This window comes from Lolium rigidum, chromosome 4 (genome assembly GCF_022539505.1).
Source record: "Lolium rigidum isolate FL_2022 chromosome 4, APGP_CSIRO_Lrig_0.1, whole genome shotgun sequence".
Taxonomy (NCBI): Eukaryota; Viridiplantae; Streptophyta; class Magnoliopsida; order Poales; family Poaceae; genus Lolium; species Lolium rigidum.
Window position 1 is genome coordinate 156,203,059 of NC_061511.1, and position 17,210 is coordinate 156,220,268.

General features: G+C 46.1%; 2 protein-coding genes across 5 annotated transcripts; one reads left to right on the top strand and one right to left on the bottom strand.

Annotated features, from left to right (window-relative positions):
* Positions 1 to 648: 648 nt before the first annotated feature.
* On the top strand, positions 649 to 9,297 carry LOC124706085 (protein RRC1-like). Of its 4 annotated transcripts, none has more exons than XM_047237742.1 (18): positions 649 to 770; positions 1,757 to 1,834; positions 1,944 to 2,076; positions 2,229 to 2,274; positions 3,664 to 3,715; positions 3,812 to 3,952; positions 4,224 to 4,343; positions 4,473 to 4,638; positions 4,722 to 4,834; positions 4,970 to 5,041; positions 5,595 to 5,816; positions 6,203 to 6,261; positions 6,356 to 6,434; positions 6,541 to 6,678; positions 7,158 to 7,382; positions 7,461 to 8,242; positions 8,331 to 8,506; positions 8,693 to 9,297. In XM_047237742.1, exons 2-18 carry the CDS (start codon positions 1,772 to 1,774, stop codon positions 8,944 to 8,946), a joined length of 2,841 nt encoding a protein of 946 aa, XP_047093698.1. In that variant the 5' UTR covers positions 649 to 770; positions 1,757 to 1,771; the 3' UTR covers positions 8,947 to 9,297. The 4 variants fall into 4 exon arrangements, with proteins under 4 accessions (XP_047093698.1, XP_047093699.1, XP_047093700.1 ...); XM_047237743.1 differs by having other exon boundaries at positions 3,815 to 3,952; XM_047237744.1 differs by lacking the exons at positions 649 to 770; positions 1,757 to 1,834; positions 2,229 to 2,274 and having other exon boundaries at positions 1,974 to 2,076.
* A 4,048-nt stretch (positions 9,298 to 13,345) lies between these two features.
* On the bottom strand, positions 13,346 to 16,400 carry LOC124647676 (probable lysophospholipase BODYGUARD 3). Its single transcript, XM_047187581.1, has 4 exons — positions 15,854 to 16,400; positions 15,429 to 15,763; positions 15,150 to 15,349; positions 13,346 to 13,953 (listed from the first exon to the last, which is right to left on the bottom strand). Exons 1-4 carry the CDS (start codon positions 16,398 to 16,400, stop codon positions 13,629 to 13,631), a joined length of 1,407 nt encoding a protein of 468 aa, XP_047043537.1. The 3' UTR covers positions 13,346 to 13,628.
* Between the last annotated feature and the right edge of the window lie 810 nt (positions 16,401 to 17,210).

Here is a 17,210-nt window from a genome sequence, read left to right on the forward strand (position 1 = left end):
CTAAAACCCGTTTTCTAAAATCTGATCACCAAAAAATGTAACTGTCCATTTTATAGCTTAATATGTAGCGGTAGGGGCCTTTCGTACTGTTCAAGGTTCAAAAAAAAATCGTTATCCAAACAACCACTTAGCACTGCAAATGGGATTTTCACTAATCCAACAAATTGATGCATTTTTAGATGGAGTAAGTATAGTAGTATAACTTTTCAGGAAAATTACAATCCATATTAATTTTCTATGATTTAGTATATAACGAGTCTGAAATGTGTCGTCCTCGTGTGGGTAAGAAAAGAAGTTGAGAACCGGCCAAAGCCTTCACTAGAGGTTTAGAAAAGTAAGTAAGAAGTGTTAGTTTTGACAATAATCGCCCATATGTGAAGCACAGGCCCAACTCGCCGGTTGGCTCCATACTCAGGCCCGGACTGGCTCTTGGCTTTTTGGACGGGTCAGGCTGCGCGCCGGGCCGGGCTGTCCTATCCGACGTCTTTCCGGTCTGATACGTTAACTGGATATTGATCGGACGGTGCAGGTGGTCTTGCTCGTGTCATCGTTTCTTCCAGGTCGCAGCCCCATCTCCCCGTTAACCAAAAAAAAAAAACTCTTCCCCTCTCTCGCCGACCCGCGACCGCGAGCAGCCGGACCTGGCTACCCACGGCGGCGGCTGTAGAGAACCGCCCGAGCTTCCTTCCAGCGAAGCGGCGCCACCTCCACTGGCCTGAGCGCGGAGAGGGACTTCGCCGGAGATCCGCCCAAATCGATTCCTCCTGCTGGTACGGAAGCCCTAACTCCCCGCCTCCCCCTCGATTGTTCTAGTAGCAGTTGTTTCGTTGCCGCGAGCAATTGCCATGCCCTCGTTGCCCTCCGGGACGCGTACATCCATCCATTTGTGTGTGGATTCGCTTCAATTTGTTGTAGCAGTAGCCTGTTTCCCAGTAGTTTTGTGGGGTTCAAATGAGTTAGGGTTTAGGTCACCCGCGCGCACGCGGTTCCTCTCGACTTCCTGGGCTGTGCCTTCCGCGTGCGTGTTCGTGTGCGCGTAAGTATGTGATTACGAGGGCGTGTCTGCCTGGGGCTTGCGGGGATCTGAGAACCGTCGCTCTTTGCATCGAAAGCATGGATTATGAGTCTAACGACTAGTCTATGAGTCCTAACTTGACTGTCCACTAGCTTGTTCGACTCGACTAATTCGAAGAGTCGAGCGGTCAAGCGGTCAAGCGACTAGTTGTAGACTAGTCTAGACTAGTCGTGGTATTCGAGTCGATCGACTCAGTTCGGGATGGATTACTGTCCAGAGGTGTCGGTGGAAATTAAGAATGAAATCCACAACTTCTTAAATACAAGGAAGTTTAGAGCTATGGAGCAATATTTAGACGTGGAGGATGAAGCTGAAGTTCAAAGACATTGCTTCATCATCTAGACAAGATAATTTGAGGCCTATGCCATGAACTTCTAGGTTCTAGCATTATTATGTTATGTAACTTGTGTTGAACTTATGTCAATTTAGTTACTATATCTCCTATCTGGTTTCTATATACGATAGTATTTTGTACTAGCTACTGCTGCAGTACATATCAACTAGTCGAGCAGTAGTCACGACTAGTCTATGAGTCGGTACCCCAACGACTCGGCTCGACTCAATCCTTGATCGAAAGTAACCTGTGACTTCAGTCTTCATGCATATGTGTGTCTTTTTCTTCAATGTTCATGTAGGTTTGAAATATTTGATTCTAATGCTCTAGTCACGTTTGTTTGCTAGTGTGCAGAGCTCCAGATGAGTTCAAAGAAGGTTGTTCCATTCAACCGTCATAAGGAGAACGAAGAGGCGAGGAAGAAGGTCGGCTGTCAGAGTCCCTTTATAAACCTTTTCTCAGAAACTTCCACTTGTCTTTTTATCTTCATGTACGTTTCGCTCGTATCTGATTTAACTGGTTTTGGTATGTAAGAGGGAGGAGGATGAAGCAGCACGCGTGTACGCGGAGTTTGTCGAGTCATTCAAGGGCGAAAGCACGTCCGGGTCAAAGTTTGTCCGAGGGGGTGTGATTGACCCAAATGCCAAGCTGAGAGCTGATTCTGAAGGTCAGTGATAACGGTTTCATTTTCCTATACTTTTCCATGGCTCCCTTCCCAGCTTGTAGTTTCAGTGTCAATCTTGATGGATATATGCACTATTTCTTTTATGGCTCGAATTAATCAAGAGGCCGTCCTTTTTATTCATTGGGCAATGGCAGGTGGAAAATCCAAAGATGGGTGGTCTGTTCCAAAGAAGGGCAGTAGGTAAACGGCAATTACTTGATTTCTGGAAGATGGTATCGTGTGGCACCACGGCTACATCTTTAGACAGTCACGTGCCATTGAACCAGAACTGAGAATTCTGTGACCAATCATAAGCGGTTTTAAAACGCTTGATGTGATATGCTCAGTCACATAAGTTAATATACGTTACAATCATGATTGATGAGTTATTCTTTCATTTACCTTTTATTGCCGACTGCTGAATATGTTTAAAACACGAGGGGCGTGAACAAGAAAAGCGTCTTGGCCAGCCTTTGTGTATTGTACTTACATTTATGCCGTAGTATTGACTACAGGCGTACCTTATTGACATAGCAATTTCTTGTTGCTGACTTACTGCTTTAAGATAATGATTATGTTACAGACCCTATATTTACTAGTCTTGTAGTATACTAACACTAGTACCGTGTTCATGACTTGGTAGGGACCTGTACCACAAAGAGAGTACCCATTTTGCTTCTAGGAAAGTGTAACAAATAAATAATCGTGAGATTACTGTATTGTTATAGTATACAAATACTTGTACGATGGTTGCTTGCGCATGTCTTATTTGGTGGTATTATTGTAGAATTGTAGTAACTACCAAATGCATCAGACCAATGTTGAAGTAGTTTGTGATGTCAATGATGAAATCTGGTTGCACTTTTTTACTCTCTAGACTCTGAAGCCAACTTTTTAAACTCTATAATTAACATCTGATGCCATCGAAATAAATAGTATACAGGTGGGGTTTTATCTTTTGAAATCATAATATGATTTGAGACTACTGCTAATACGATCCTGTTACCTCTGTTGTACACATAAATCAAATGATATTACCCTTCCCTTTGGAACGGGTGAATGGTATATAGCATGACTTTTAGGTCCCAAACAGCCCTAAGCTGCCCCCCCTTTGATTTTTGCAGAGCCACCGCAATGCCGGATGTATCTTTACTCTTTTGACTTTTGTTCTTCCCTTATGTAGTCATGATATATTAAGCTACAAATAAATTCCACAGTTGCTACTAAATCACTTAAGGCAGTGTCCTGTAAGTGTAAGCTTTAGGATTAACTATACTCCCTCTCTCACTGTTTATTAGGCGTGCGCATACCCCTAGGTCGCAAATTTGATCAAGTTAGCATTAGTTATATGTTATAAAAATCATATCATTAGAAAGTTTAGATGTTCTATTTTCTAATGATATAATTTTTGCATTATATAATTTAAATTATATAGGTTAAATTATAGGTTAAATTAGCGACTTTGGTTGCATTTGTTTTGCCCTTTTGCATTGATGTTATCCATAACCAATGGCATTTATGTGTACAAATGATATGTGAGTCTATCTTACGGGAGTAATACGTGCCTTATAGTAGCATATTTTTATCCAGGTATGTTCCATCTTTTTTGCCGCCGTCATTTGGGAGAGAGCCAGAGAAAAAGGTTGGGACACAGTCGCTGTTTTTATGATTGATTTACCAATCTCCCAGTGGGAACTTTCAGTATGGTTCTTTGGTTGAACACTATCTTTACTTGCAGAAGGAAGATGAGCGGCCAAAGGAAAAGGAAAAAGGAAAGCCACGGGCAATAGACAAGTTCATGGAGGAACTCAAGTTTGAGCAAGAGCTACGAGAAAGGCGCAATCAAGAACGTGATGGTCGACACGGTGACACCTCCGCGGTAGGTGCTAGTGAAGTGGATTTTGATTCTTCCAACTAGACATAATATCGCATAAATCAAAGGGTAATTCAGATTGTAGTTAGTATGCTGGAGTATTTTCTTTTAGTGACTGGAAGTAGAAAATTAGTCCTGTCTGTCAACCTCGAGAGACTCCCTAAACAGGTTTCCAGCTGATATGATAAATTTATGACTGATTCCCATTTTCTCTTCGAGAATCTTTTTAGCTTGTCCTTGTATTTGGTAATACTGATGCTTCAAGATTTTCCTGCAGTCCTCTAGCCATTTTGATGAACTGCCAGATGAATTTGACCCAACAGGGAGATTACCAGGATCATTTGATGACGGAGATCCGCAAACCACAAACTTATATGTTGGCAATCTCTCTCCTAAGGTTGATTTTCCCCCACCCTACATGTTCTGTGTAGACATACTTTAAAGTGTATAGGCATCATAGTTTTTTTTGTTGCGGAAAAGGCATCATAGTTAGCTTAATGGTGCACTATATATGATATGATGTTAGGTGGATGAGAATTTTCTTTTGAGGACATTTGGTCGGTTTGGACCTATTGCTAGCGTCAAGATTATGTGGCCTCGAACAGAAGAAGAACGCAGAAGGCAAAGGAATTGTGGTTTTGTTGCATTCATGAATAGAGTAGAAGGACAGGCAGCCAAGGATGAAATGCAAGGTTACTGTGCACTTCCACGTAGTTCGTACGTTTGTAATATTACTTCTATTCCTGCTTTCAGTTAACTAAATTATTTATCTCAGGTGTTATTGTGTATGATTATGAGTTGAAGATTGGGTGGGGCAAATCTGTTTCTCTTCCATCACAAGCACTGCCTGCTCCTCCTCCAGGACAAATGGCAATCAGAAGCAAGGAGGTTCCTTCTTTCGTCCCAAAATTTCTGTGTTTAGTTAACTCTTGTGAATTTTCTAATTTTTTTAGGAATATGACTTCTCGGTGTTTCCGTATAAGTTGCCGTTCATGACCTTTTTAACCTTTTGATGTTATACAGGGTGGCACTGTTATCATATCTGGTCCTGGAGGTCCACCTCTTACATCTGTTACACCACAAACCTCAGAGCTGGTTGGTCACTTACATATGCATATGTCATTCTGTTGTGTAATTGTCTTGCTATCCAAATTATCATAATCATAAAAAATATGATTGAAAATTTACCCATGTTTTCTTTAAGGTAGATTTTTTGAAGGACGAATGTATCATTATTCGTAATGCTGCTCATTTGAGTTCTCCTTTTAGAAACATATCTAAGTGCTTGAATTGTAAATACCAAGTGAAAATTCATAAGTTCCGTTGCTGCGTATGAGTTAACTGATGTACTCTTTCATTGTTCCTTAGTTGACGCATCAGTGTTCTCTGGTCAAATTTGATTTTTGTGTTTCTTTTATACATTGAAACCGCCTGGGAGAAAAAGTGTTCCTCTGGTACTGTTTTGGGTGGGTGATTTTGATTCTTGATTCACCAGCAGTGTCTTGCATGTAACTTTGCCAGCTATGTTCCTTACTACCTTATTATAAGCCTAGATATAATCAAAAATATTTTGCCTTGATATGGATGTTGGCATGTTTGTGTTTGTACTTAATTTTCTGCAATTCTAATTTCACTTGGTGTTTAACAGGTTCTTACTCCAAATGTTCCTGATATTGTGGTTGCTCCGCCGGATGATTCACATCTTAGGCACGTGATTGACACAATGGCTCTGCATGTACTTGATGGTGGATGTGCTTTTGAACAAGCTATAATGGAAAGAGGACGAGGAAATTCTTTATTCAGCTTCTTGTTTGATCTTAAATCAAAAGAGCACACATACTATGTTTGGAGGTTATACTCCTTTGCTCAGGTATCCACTGTTTTTTTGTGTTGCTTACATTTTGAATGGTATCTCCTCTATGATTTAACAATAGAAGATCGTTATGTTTTATCTGTTCAAATTTCCATTTTTTTCTTTGACATGGTGATAGTAAAGCTGTCAGTATCTGCTATCTTTGGTTGCCTACTGACACGTTTTGCTTATTTACCATTATGATATTTTCCGTGTGTAGATTTTTTGCACAGTGAGAGCATATTAATAGGTCAAATGGATAATCTTTAGTTTAATGAAATTTATGTTCTTTGACCTTTTGGTTATACTCTCTCGAGCTTGTTTTCTAGAATCTGGTAGTCTATACGGGAATTACTGTACCGATATAACACTAATACGCAACTGCTGATTATATTCGAATGCAGGGTGATACTTTACAACGATGGCGAACAGAACCATTTATCATGATTACTGGAAGTGGAAGGTAATAAGGGTGCACAATGATATTCCGTTGCTTGTTGGTTCTGTGCTTAATGACTATGTGGTGACAGTGTTGTGTTGAATATTTATTATTTTAGATGGGTTCCACCTGCTTTGCCATCCAGCAGAAGCCCTGAGCGTGAAAAAGAATCTACGTTTGCAGCTGGTAGAAGCAGGGTAAGGTTTGGTTGGACCTTTGCAGAGGCTTTTTCCACTTTCCTTTATTATTACATGTTGCAAATGCTTGTTCAGTTACAAGATTAATATGTGTTTTGTTTCCCAGCGCGTTGAAGTGGAGCGTACATTGACAGATTCACAGCGTGATGAATTCGAGGACATGCTACGTGCACTGACATTAGAGAGGAGTCAGATAAAGGAGGCCATGGGATTTGCGTTGGATAATGCTGATGCTGCTGGAGAGGTAAAGCCTACATTGTATATTTGACCTACCCAGCTGATTTCTCGATCCTATTGCTTTGGACTTAAATTTATCAATTCGTTCTGGTTTAGATTTTTCTGTTTCATGAGTCCTGGTATATCCCCTTTCTTTCTGAACTAGTCTACGTGAAAATCCTACAACTTGTAACCACTTGGAGATCAGCTAATAGCTTGATTATTGAGTTAAATCTTGTGGTCGTGAAGTGAAGGGTTTTCATGCGGTCTGATGTCTTTGTAAGGCGACTGAAAAACAAAAAATAATACAAATTTGTAACATGTAAATTGTAGATTGATACGTTTTTACTACTGGGACCATATGGGCGTATACTCATGTATTTGTACATGTCATTTGTTTGTCGTGAACTTACACTTAACTAAACTTCAGAGGCCTGTGCTTTATACTTCAGTTATAGTTTACATTTCACATTGGATGAAAACTCATTGATGGCTTCCCTTGTGCAGATTGTCGAGGTTCTTGCAGAGTCTTTGACACTCAAGGAGACATCTATCCCCACCAAGGTTGCAAGGCTTATGCTAGTGTCTGACATCCTTCATAACAGTAGTGCTCCCGTGAAGAATGCTTCTGCATTTCGAACCAAGTTTGAGGCTGCTATACCTGATGTGATGGAGAGCTTCAATGACTTGTATCGCAGTATTACAGGAAGGATTACTGCTGAAGCTCTGAAGGTATTTGTTGAGTAGTAGATTTCATTTTTTCTTCTTAATTTTTCTGCATAACAACACTAACTTATTACTTCTCTGCAGGAGAGGGTTTTGAAAGTTCTACAAGTATGGGCTGACTGGTTCTTGTTTTCTGATGCATATCTGAATGGGCTGAAAGCAACCTTTCTTAGAACAGGCAACTCTGGGGTCACCCCTTTCCACTCTCTATGTGGTGATGCACCTGAAATCGAAAAGAAAACTAGCTTTGAAGATGGTAACAATGGTTTTAGGCTTGATGAAGATGGTGCCCTGGCAACAGGAAAGGCAGCAGCAACTAAGGAGCTGTTAGGACTTCCGCTTTCTGAACTTGAACGCCGTTGTAGACATAATGGCCTCTCACTATCTGGTGGTAAAGAGACAATGGTTGCCAGATTGCTCAGCTTGGAGGAGTTCGAGAAGGAGCGAGTATATCAGAAAGATGTCGACATGAAATATGTACAAGATGAACCTCATAGAACTGGAAGAGAGGATATTAGTTTGGATGGGCGTAATGCTTCAAGACCTGGAGAAGTTACTGGCGATGAATCAGATATGATGGGTCTCTCTTATCACACAGGTCAAAAGCGCTCTGGAGAATCTGCATCTGCTGATCCTGGACAAGTTCCAAGCAAGAAGCAGAAAGCAGATCCCATCTTGCCAGCTTCTAAATGGAATCGAGAAGATGACGGTAGTGACGATGAAGATAGAAAGAACGGTCAAGGATTGGGATTAAGCTATTCATCTGGAAGTGATATTGCTGGTGATTCTGGGAAAGCTGACACGACAGAAATTAGTACTGATCATGCAATTCATCATCCAGACACAATTGTTGATGAAGAGCATAGGTAACCCCCCTTGACCTCTTCCAAATCTCTAATCATGTAACCCTATAAAATTCTTTTTGACTTACTCGCAACACCTTCTGATCTGCAGGCAGAAGCTGAGGCAAATTGAGATTGCTGTCATGCAGTATCGTGAGTCTCTTGAGGAGAAGGGTTTGCGGAACACGGAGGAGATTGAGAGGAAGGTTGCCAGCCACCGTAGGCATCTTATGTCTGAGTATGGTTTGTCTTCTTCAACAGATAGGACAAACAATAAGCGGTCCTCTGGTATGTACTAAGGCATCAATCAAATACCCTGTTTATATATTTTTTTAATTGCATTTCCGTTTCCTTGAAACACCTTCATCTTCGATACCTATTTTGTTGCTTCACTTTATATTTTATCTGGTGCTGTAGTTTTAGCTCAGTTATTCTGGTGCATACCTTACGAAGAAATGTTCGTATATTTTGCAGAGAGAATATCATCGGAGCGGAAAGATAGGTATGATGATGCACGCGATTCTTCCAAGAAGCGGCCTCGGAGCCCCAGTCGGAGCCGCAGTCCTTCAAGGAAGTCATCATTGGATAGAGATCGAGAGCACACTCGCAACAGAGAAAGATCGCATGGTAATGATGTTGGGAAAGACAGGGTACGTGAAAAAAGTGCAGGCCGAGCGAAGGATGATCACTACGATAGGAGCAGAGATAGAGAAAAGGACAGGAGATAGGGAAGGTGACTGATACTTGAAAATCTCCATGTTGTGCACTTCCCTTCGGCTGAATAAGCAAGGGTCTTGGAGCGAGGTAATATTTGAGCTGGGCTGCATCACTTGTACCCGCAGCATCAAAATGGGTATGCATGACCTGCTCCATGGTTTCAAAGGCCCGCTCGTCTCGCGTGTTTGAGGATTGAGATGGCGCTCCTCATAGAGATAGAGGACCTGCTATGTAGTATCAAGATGTCGTTGTGAAACATCAAATGTTGAGTAATCACATTTTCGAAGTGGAAACAATGAGTTAAATGCTGCACATTCTGCATGGACTGCAGCTACTGAACTTTGATGACATGTTTCAGTTTATGGATCTGCTCTGGCTCTGGTGAAATTATTGTTTACTCCTATAGGATTCAGTTTATGATTACATCGATTGCCCTTGAACTTTCCACATAATGTGCGGTTAATGTTGCTGGTTGGTGGTGCGGTGGTTACTTTGGGCGTACGTACTGATTCCCACCTGCATTGCTTGTATGTTTCGATATGTGCATGCTGTTGCTTGGTGAGCGTCCTAGAACTGTTGTTATACAGATTTGGGCGGAACGCTAAAACTGTAGAGTCCTGGTCTACGCACATGGGTTACAAACTTGCAAATGAGTCACAAGTTAGATTTTTTTCGATTACACATGGATTATCATAAACTGCAACTAAGATAACTAATCTAAGTAAAAAAATTAAGCTAATTCTCATTCGAACCGGAGGTGATGACATAAGTGATGACTGCCTACCTTGACCCGTGGTTCTTGTCTTCACTGTGAGTAGGCATCTGTCTACATAACTCAATGTTTCTGAAAGAAGTCCGAGCGTGCCGCTAGATCTTGGACTAAAGCATGGCTGTTGAGCCTGTTCTAAACCCCATGTTAGTCAATGGTGCATGTGCCGCTGCCGGCCTGCCGCGCGCTGGTCTCCCGCTGCTAACTTCTACCTGTGCCAATGTAAACCAGTAGCATTGAATTAATCGGAGCTGACATATGTTCCTTTTCCTTTCCCGTGCATGCACAAGCCCGGAGGCAGACTGATATATTGTTACTTGCATTGATCGAGCACGGCTGTTCTGAATGCCATGTCGACCATGTCGGGTCCCCGTGCTCGTGGTGCTGCCGCCGCCTTGGTGGCCATGTACACCGGACACGCAATGGTCATCTACATTCATACAGCTACGGTGGCGGCAAGTGGATTGCGCTGGGGGTCCAAATTTTAATTGCTGGATGTTCTCACTTTCGTGTGTGTTCTTACGCAGGTGTTAAGTTCTCCGAGCTCTCTACGACGAGATCGAGATCCCTTGTGCTACTACTTGAATTGCATGAGGAGATTTCATCAGGTCCACATTATAATTTGTCATCTTTGCCCCGAAAAAACGCTCTCGCGACCGCGTCGTCCCCCGCGGGCGACGGGGCCGCGCCGCCACTCCCCCTCGTCCAGCTCCCCCCTCCTCCCCTTCTCCTCCGCCGTCGTCGGCGTGCGTCGCCGGGCAAGGCCCGGGCGGCGCCGGCGGCGGCGGCCCTCGACTTTCCCCTCTCGGCACGGCGCTGCGCGCGGGGTAGGTGCGGCCGGGAGGTGCTCCTCGGCCGGCGGCGGTCCGGCGTGGCGGGAGTGAGATCCCCACGTCGGGTGGGAGGAGGGTGGCGGCGCGGCCGTTGGCGGCGGAGGCTGCACGGCGGCGCCATGGCGGGGCCGCTCGGCCCGGATCTAGGCCCGGGCGGGGCCCGGAGGGGCACGGCGGTGGCTACGCTCTTGGCACGGCCGGCGGCGCTCCACGGAGGAAGAGAAGACAGGGCGGCGGTGGGTGGGCGGCGGCGGCACCCGGCCGGCCAGCTGCAGCGTAGCGGACGGGGCTTTACGGGCCCTTTCGGGTCCGGCCGGGCCGGTCCGGGCACAGTACGCCTCGTAGCCTCGTCCGGTCGGCTACCGCGAAAGCGGTGGAGGCGATTCCCTCCGCGTGGCTGCGGTGCTGCTACCCCGTCCCCGCTGCATCCCTTTTCTTCGTCTGAGGCCTTGCTCCGGTGACCACGGTTAGGCGGCGAGGATGGCTACAAGACCGTGGTGGCGTGTGCGGGTGGGCGGCGAGGTTAGGTGGAGCACGTCGGAGCGTACGGGGTGGTCGGTTTGGTGGTCGGGAGAAATCCATGTCGGCATGCTTGACACCGACGCGGTGACGCCTACGGGTGTCACCTTTCCTTCCTGAAGGGCGTCGGGTGTACCTCCTCCCCAATCCCCTCCGCATACCGGGGGAAACCCTAGGACTAGTCCGGGAAACAACGGCGTCATCGTCGTCTCCTTGGTGAAGGTGTTGCTTGGTATGCGGTGCCTCGGCGTGCTAGGAGCGTGGTGGTACTTCTCCGGAGGCGCGGCGGTTGCGGGTCATCTTCGTTTTCGTCGATACTGCCGGTGTCGGCATTTTTTCTTCTTTCCTTTCTTTTTCTTTTCTTTTGGGCTTGGTTGTGCTGCGGCCCCAGCGCGTTCGTTGTATCGGGTCGTTTGCTATATTAATATAGCGGGGCGCAAGCCTATTTCGAGGAGGAGGTAATTTTTCATCTTTCATTTCAACTTCTTCTTTACATGGTGATGAAGGACGAAGGAGGAACTGCTAAGGATTCCTTCTGTTCTACAGTCAACTGCAAACTCCATCTGGCTGTGAATAGTGCAACTTTTATTGCCATGGACAATCAATCGAGCAGGTGCTAAGGTAGAAAGAGGATAGGAATTGGTTCTATGCCTTGAGGACGTATGGGCCCATGCTGAAACGCGCCATTTATGTGCACAATTGCGATCACTAGTTGCGGGGTAGTATGTGATATCGTGGCCTTGCTTTCAAATCCCTGCACCTGCAGGTGCAGTAGCCTTTTATTATCCAGTCCAGATTGGGGCTCGGCCACTTGCAGTCTTGACATTTTTGTTCTTCAGAAAATAGGGTTTCCCTCGATTTCATTAACGAAACCAAAGTGTTTTTACACCACCATAACACAGCGCCCACCCAGAGCAGCTCAAACGCAATTCCAGGCAGAGTAGAAAGGTTCACACGAAAACAGAGTCTAAACGACAAGCTAGAAGAACATTTAGATAGCTAACACCTGCTACCCCTACGCTTCATTTTTCTTGTGTGTTCCTTGTGTCTTTGCTTCCATTTCAGCAACTACTCCGGTACTTTGCTTATGTGTTCTATTTCTACATCATCTTCTTTGTTCAGTATCTCTTCACCAGAGCTACATGCTTAATCTCGAAACACATGGCGCCCATCTGTTCTGGGCATTGAAGGTGTCCACAGCAACACGCTCCAGCAGCTTAGCGCACAACGATAGCTTGTCCTTTTCTTCCTGTTTCACTTGCAGAGCACTCCAGAAATGAATCCAATGGCAAATGCTATATATGATAGAAATTGGACCAGCTGGCCACTTATTTTGAAAACAAGTAGAGTTCCTAACTTTTCAAATTCCCCAAAAATAGCCACCACCCCGACAACAACCAAATCCTTTTTTCTTTTTCTGAGTTTTCTTAACCAGACATTCACACAATGGGCAATGCTATCTAAATGTCAGTCGATTCCAAACACACAGCTTTTTTTTTTCGAAATGGGGTAACCCCGGCCTCTGCATCGGTTGATGCACACAACCTTAAATTGTGCTAAGAAAGGGTTTTGGTTGTCCACAAACCATTGTGCTAAGAAATTCTCATTTGCTTGTCCAATACAGTAGACATCACTCTTATGAAAATTTATTTTTAAGCCTAACATGTGTTCGAACAAGCACAAAATGAATTTAATGTTCCTAGCTTGGTGTAGATCATTTTCAATTAAAAGTATGGTATCAGCAAGATGGATACCCCTCTATCTACAAGCTCTGACGACAAGCCAGTAATCAATTCATTATCTTGTGCTCGTTGAATCAGAATTGCAAGAACATCAACAATCATGTAAAAAAGAATAGGCGAGAGAGGTCTCCTTGCCTCAGATGGGTGTTGAAGTAAGGGTGTATTTCTCCATTAACTCTAATACCAACTTTCCCACTAGTCACCACCGACGTCTGTCAATTATCAATCTAGGAATCCCTTTCATTTCCATCACTTGGACTAGGAAAGGCCATTTGATTTTATCAAACACTCTTTCAAAGTAAATTTTAAATAGCATCCCTGGTTTTTTTGTGAATGTCATCTAGCACCTCATGGAGGATACACACCCCTTCCATTATGTAAACTGATTTCACTATTTCTACTATCACAGTGCTTTTTCACAGACAAGGAGATGGCATTTTTCCGATGAAGGGAGCCCACGAAGCAGAGAGGAACAGAGGGACGCTATGGCTATGAAGTTGACAATGCCCTGCTCTCTGTCTAAAGGATTACAACCGAAATGACTCATTTCTTATCACAATTATACACAGGAATGGGCAAGATTTGTTTCCCCAGCCTTCAATATGAAAACTCGAGAAGGAAAAAAAAGATAAAATTTGAAAAATCAAGGTAATCTTCTTCAGATCTCTCCAGGGCCTTGCTTGCCCCGTGCGCCTCCTGCTGCATTAAGAAACTTGTTCGTTTCATCGCAAACCTGCAGCCCAGCTCTTCTGTTAATTCCGAGGTGTCCCATTTCAGACCCTCTGTTTTTTCCCCTGTGCATCGCTCTCCCCCAAGTGCCAACTGCCAAGTCACGTCCGTTTGGTGTCCCAGATCTCCTCCAGCTCCCTGGCGAGCTCCTTCTGGCGCCGGACGACGATGGTGACGTGGTCCCTGCCGTCGATCACCTTCACGTTGGCGCGCGGGATCTTGGACTGCACCGCGTAGCTGCAGCTCACTGGGAGGAGCTCGTCGTCGCTGCCGTGGTAGATGGTCACGCCGCAGGTGAGCTGCTCCCGGACCACCTCAAGGCACTGCTCGATCTTGCCGGCGCTGCCGCAGATGATGTTGTGGAGGGTGTGCCATGACGCGATGTGGGTGTGGCAGAAGAAGCCGTCCATCAGGTATGTCCTCACCCTGCACAGCACGTTGGAGTGTGGTTATCATAGTTGACTAAGAATTCTCATCCTAAAACAATCTATGTTCTAAGCATGTAAAAGCTGGAGTAACATAGATTGTTTTGGGGGTGATATAATAATATCAAGGGACCGACTGATTCAACCTTTCTGAAGAGATAAATCAATGCTATTTGTTCATCTTGATGAGTTGGGCACTTATTAGTCAAAATCTGCGCATAGTACCCCTTATGTTCCGGTGTATAGGTCACATGTTTATCCCTAGATCGTTACTTTTACCAAAATATATAAATTGTATAATATAAAATTTATACCATTAATAGCCTTGAAGTTTGTAATGACATATCCCTTATAGAAGTAGTAATATATATACCTCGTATTACGTTAGTCAAATTGATGATATAGAAATACACGCATGACCTATGACCTATAAAGTCAAAAAAAAATCACCGCGTTTTAAACTTGGTTCATGAGAGTTGTAAAAATAATTTTCAGTTGACTTTAATTTTAAACCATAAAATATATTGATGAACCACAAGATAAACATGTTTTATTTGGTTCCATTATCAATCATAGTGTTTAGTATGTTTGGAAATTTGGATTTTGAATTTTATTAATGTTAGACATGTTCAAAAAGATTTAACCGAAATAAATACACACGTTAGAGCAACTCCGAAGATTGGTCTATTAATGGACTGAGATTTGCAATACATAGGAAAAAAAAAATTTTGCTCATGGGCAGGGGTGGGCCAAAGCCCAGTTTATGGGTGCTCTGCCCATTTGTGGACCATCTACACAGCTCAGTTTATGAGCAGTTGAGCACCACTGCAAACGATTGACCGGAGTCAAACTAAGTTTTTTTTTGTTTTGAATCGGGAGTCAAACTAAGTTCATATGTCGCGTATTAATTAACTCATCCCATCGCCTGAGCATGGGTCACATCGCATCAGCATATGCAGCGACGGTGCAGCCGGCGGACCCGACCGGCGTCCATAAATGCTCCTACTCCTACCTCTGCTTCGGCTCCAATCGGGAGCTAGCTCCCATTGATGGCGAGCTCCTCCACGAGCTTGCTTAAATTCCATTTGGTCAACGTAACCACCCAATCCCAATCTCAATCGGAGGAAGAAGAAATGGTTGAGCTAACTCTGAACAACCCACGTCAAAGAATGGGCGAGGAAGAATGGGTTTACCTACCTGTACAAGGTGAAGACCCGGAAGGCGAGCTCCCAGAGGCGGTGGTTCTTGCAGAGCAGGATGCTGACGGTGCGGCCGAGGTGCTCGTACCAGCACGCCACCGACGCGCCGAACGCTATCGCCGGCCACACCCGCCGCGGCGCCACCGCCCGCAGCACGTGCTGCGTCCCCGTCTCCCCCTTGGGCACCGGGAAGTAGGGCTGCACCACCAGGATCAACCAAACCACAAGAGTTTACATACCGAAACGTTTTCTTAAGAAGGCACGCATGGCGACTTACCGGCGCGACGAGGGTGATGGACCTGACGGCGGCGGGGTACTTGACGGCGAGGGCGAGCGCGAGGATGGAGCCGAGCGAGTGCGCGACGATGTGGAAGGGCCCGACCTTGTAGCGCTCGATGACGGAGCGCTCGATCATCTCCACGTGCTCGCGGAGCGTGTAGAGCGAGTCGGCCGGCTTGGGGCTGCGGCCGAACCCGAGCAGGTCGACGGCGAACAGCCGCCGCCGCGCCCGCGCCTCCCGGCTCACGTGCGGCAGCACCGTCTCCGTCCAGAACCCCGACGACGAGATAAACCCGTGGATGAACAGCACGTCCTCCTCCGCCGCGCCGCCGTCTTTAATTTTAGCAACGGGGTGACGCGGTGAGACGAGCGAACCTCTCGCTTATGTATTAATGGCGGGTCGATGGATGTATGGGTACGTACCTGGAGGGCCCTCGACGTGGACGAAGAGCCGGTCGGTGTCGGCGGGGTTGCAGTTGGCGCAGTGGCAGTCGGACCAGCGCGGGGAGGGGTACGGCTTGTGCTCGCCGTCGCCGGCGCCGGCCTTGCCCCGAAGGATCTGCACGATGGCGGAGTGCACGGTGACGGCCGACGCCGACGCCCTCACGGTGCCGCCGCACCGGGAGGAGTACGACGAAGATGGCGGCGAAGTCGCCGCGGTACTGGAAAGCACGGAGGGGCGCGTGTAGAGCGTGTCGGAGATGTCCTCGAGGTGCACCTTGGTGGAGGAGAGCACGCTGACGACCTTGGAGCCGCCGCGCTCGGACACGACGATCTTCCCCGGCGCCGCCGCCTCGGCCGACGAGGAGCAGTAGCAGGGTCGCCACGCGCCCTCGGCCACGTAGTCGGCCACCTTGTAGACGCCGCAGAGCAGCACCTCCAGCGCGTCCAGCAGCACGAACACCACGAAGCTCACGGCCTCGTTGGCCGCACGGCCGGCCGACGCCAATGCCGACCGCGCCGCTGCCATCCGTACGTGGTATAATCGTCTCCGCGCGCGCGCGCTCTCCTCCGCTGCCACCGCCAGTCTAGCACTAGCAGCTGCTGGTGGTAAAAGCTACTCCTAGTAGAAGAGGCAGCTGAGCTGCGACTGCGAGTCTGCTCGGCGCGTGAGGGAGAGTGACAAGTGAATTAATTGACGGGCGCAATAAAGCGCAGGGGTTGGTGGTTGGTGAACCCATCCGGGCTAACACCGCTGACACCGGCCGACTGGTACCCCGCCGGTTGGGCTTTCAAATTCCACTGACCAGCCCAAGAAAATTTGCACTTTTTTAGGGCTATGGACCATACGGATACACCACATCTGTACAGTAGACAGTATAGTACTGTACATGCTGCTGTCTCTGAGACTAAAATCAATGGTGGGAAGAAATCAGGGCGCAGCGTTTAAGGAGACAGGCCGTATTTTACGGTTTTTGTTTCAAACTATAAAATGGAGACAGGCTTGAGAGAGATGGCGAAATCATTGTCACACGTTTTTTTTCTCCCCTTCAGCCATTGTTTGCATCGCCATTTGACCCCTGTACTCTCCGAGCTATCGATTGATAATCACAAGGTGCAAAGAACATTCGTTGATTCGCGTAGAGAACAAGAGATTCCCTACACATTGCGCTTACTCCTGCTCGGTGCTCCCAAGTCCAGTTTATTTCACCGCAGACAGGCCACAGAAATTACAGTGCAATTCATGGCGCTTCTTTGTTTGTTTTAGACAAAGAGACCAGGAAAGTGTCTTTGACACATGGGCATCAATGCTCTCTTCACTTTTTTTTTAAAATCTCAC

Bases quoted from the DNA above. Each gene is read 5' to 3' on its own strand.
- LOC124706085 (XM_047237742.1), top strand. From the start codon at position 1,772: ATGAGTTCAAAGAAGGTTGTTCCATTCAACCGTCATAAGGAGAACGAA. The intron at 3,716-3,811 runs GTTGGGACACAG...CTTTACTTGCAG, and splicing joins GGAGAGAGCCAGAGAAAAAG to AAGGAAGATGAGCGGCCAAA. The intron at 5,817-6,202 runs GTATCCACTGTT...ATTCGAATGCAG, and splicing joins GGTTATACTCCTTTGCTCAG to GGTGATACTTTACAACGATG.
- LOC124647676 (XM_047187581.1), bottom strand. From the start codon at position 16,400: ATGGCAGCGGCGCGGTCGGCATTGGCGTCGGCCGGCCGTGCGGCCAAC. The intron at 15,764-15,853 runs GTACGTACCCAT...CTAAAATTAAAG, and splicing joins CCACGTCGAGGGCCCTCCAG to ACGGCGGCGCGGCGGAGGAG. The intron at 13,954-15,149 runs GTAGGTAAACCC...CGTGCTGTGCAG, and splicing joins CGGGTCTTCACCTTGTACAG to GGTGAGGACATACCTGATGG.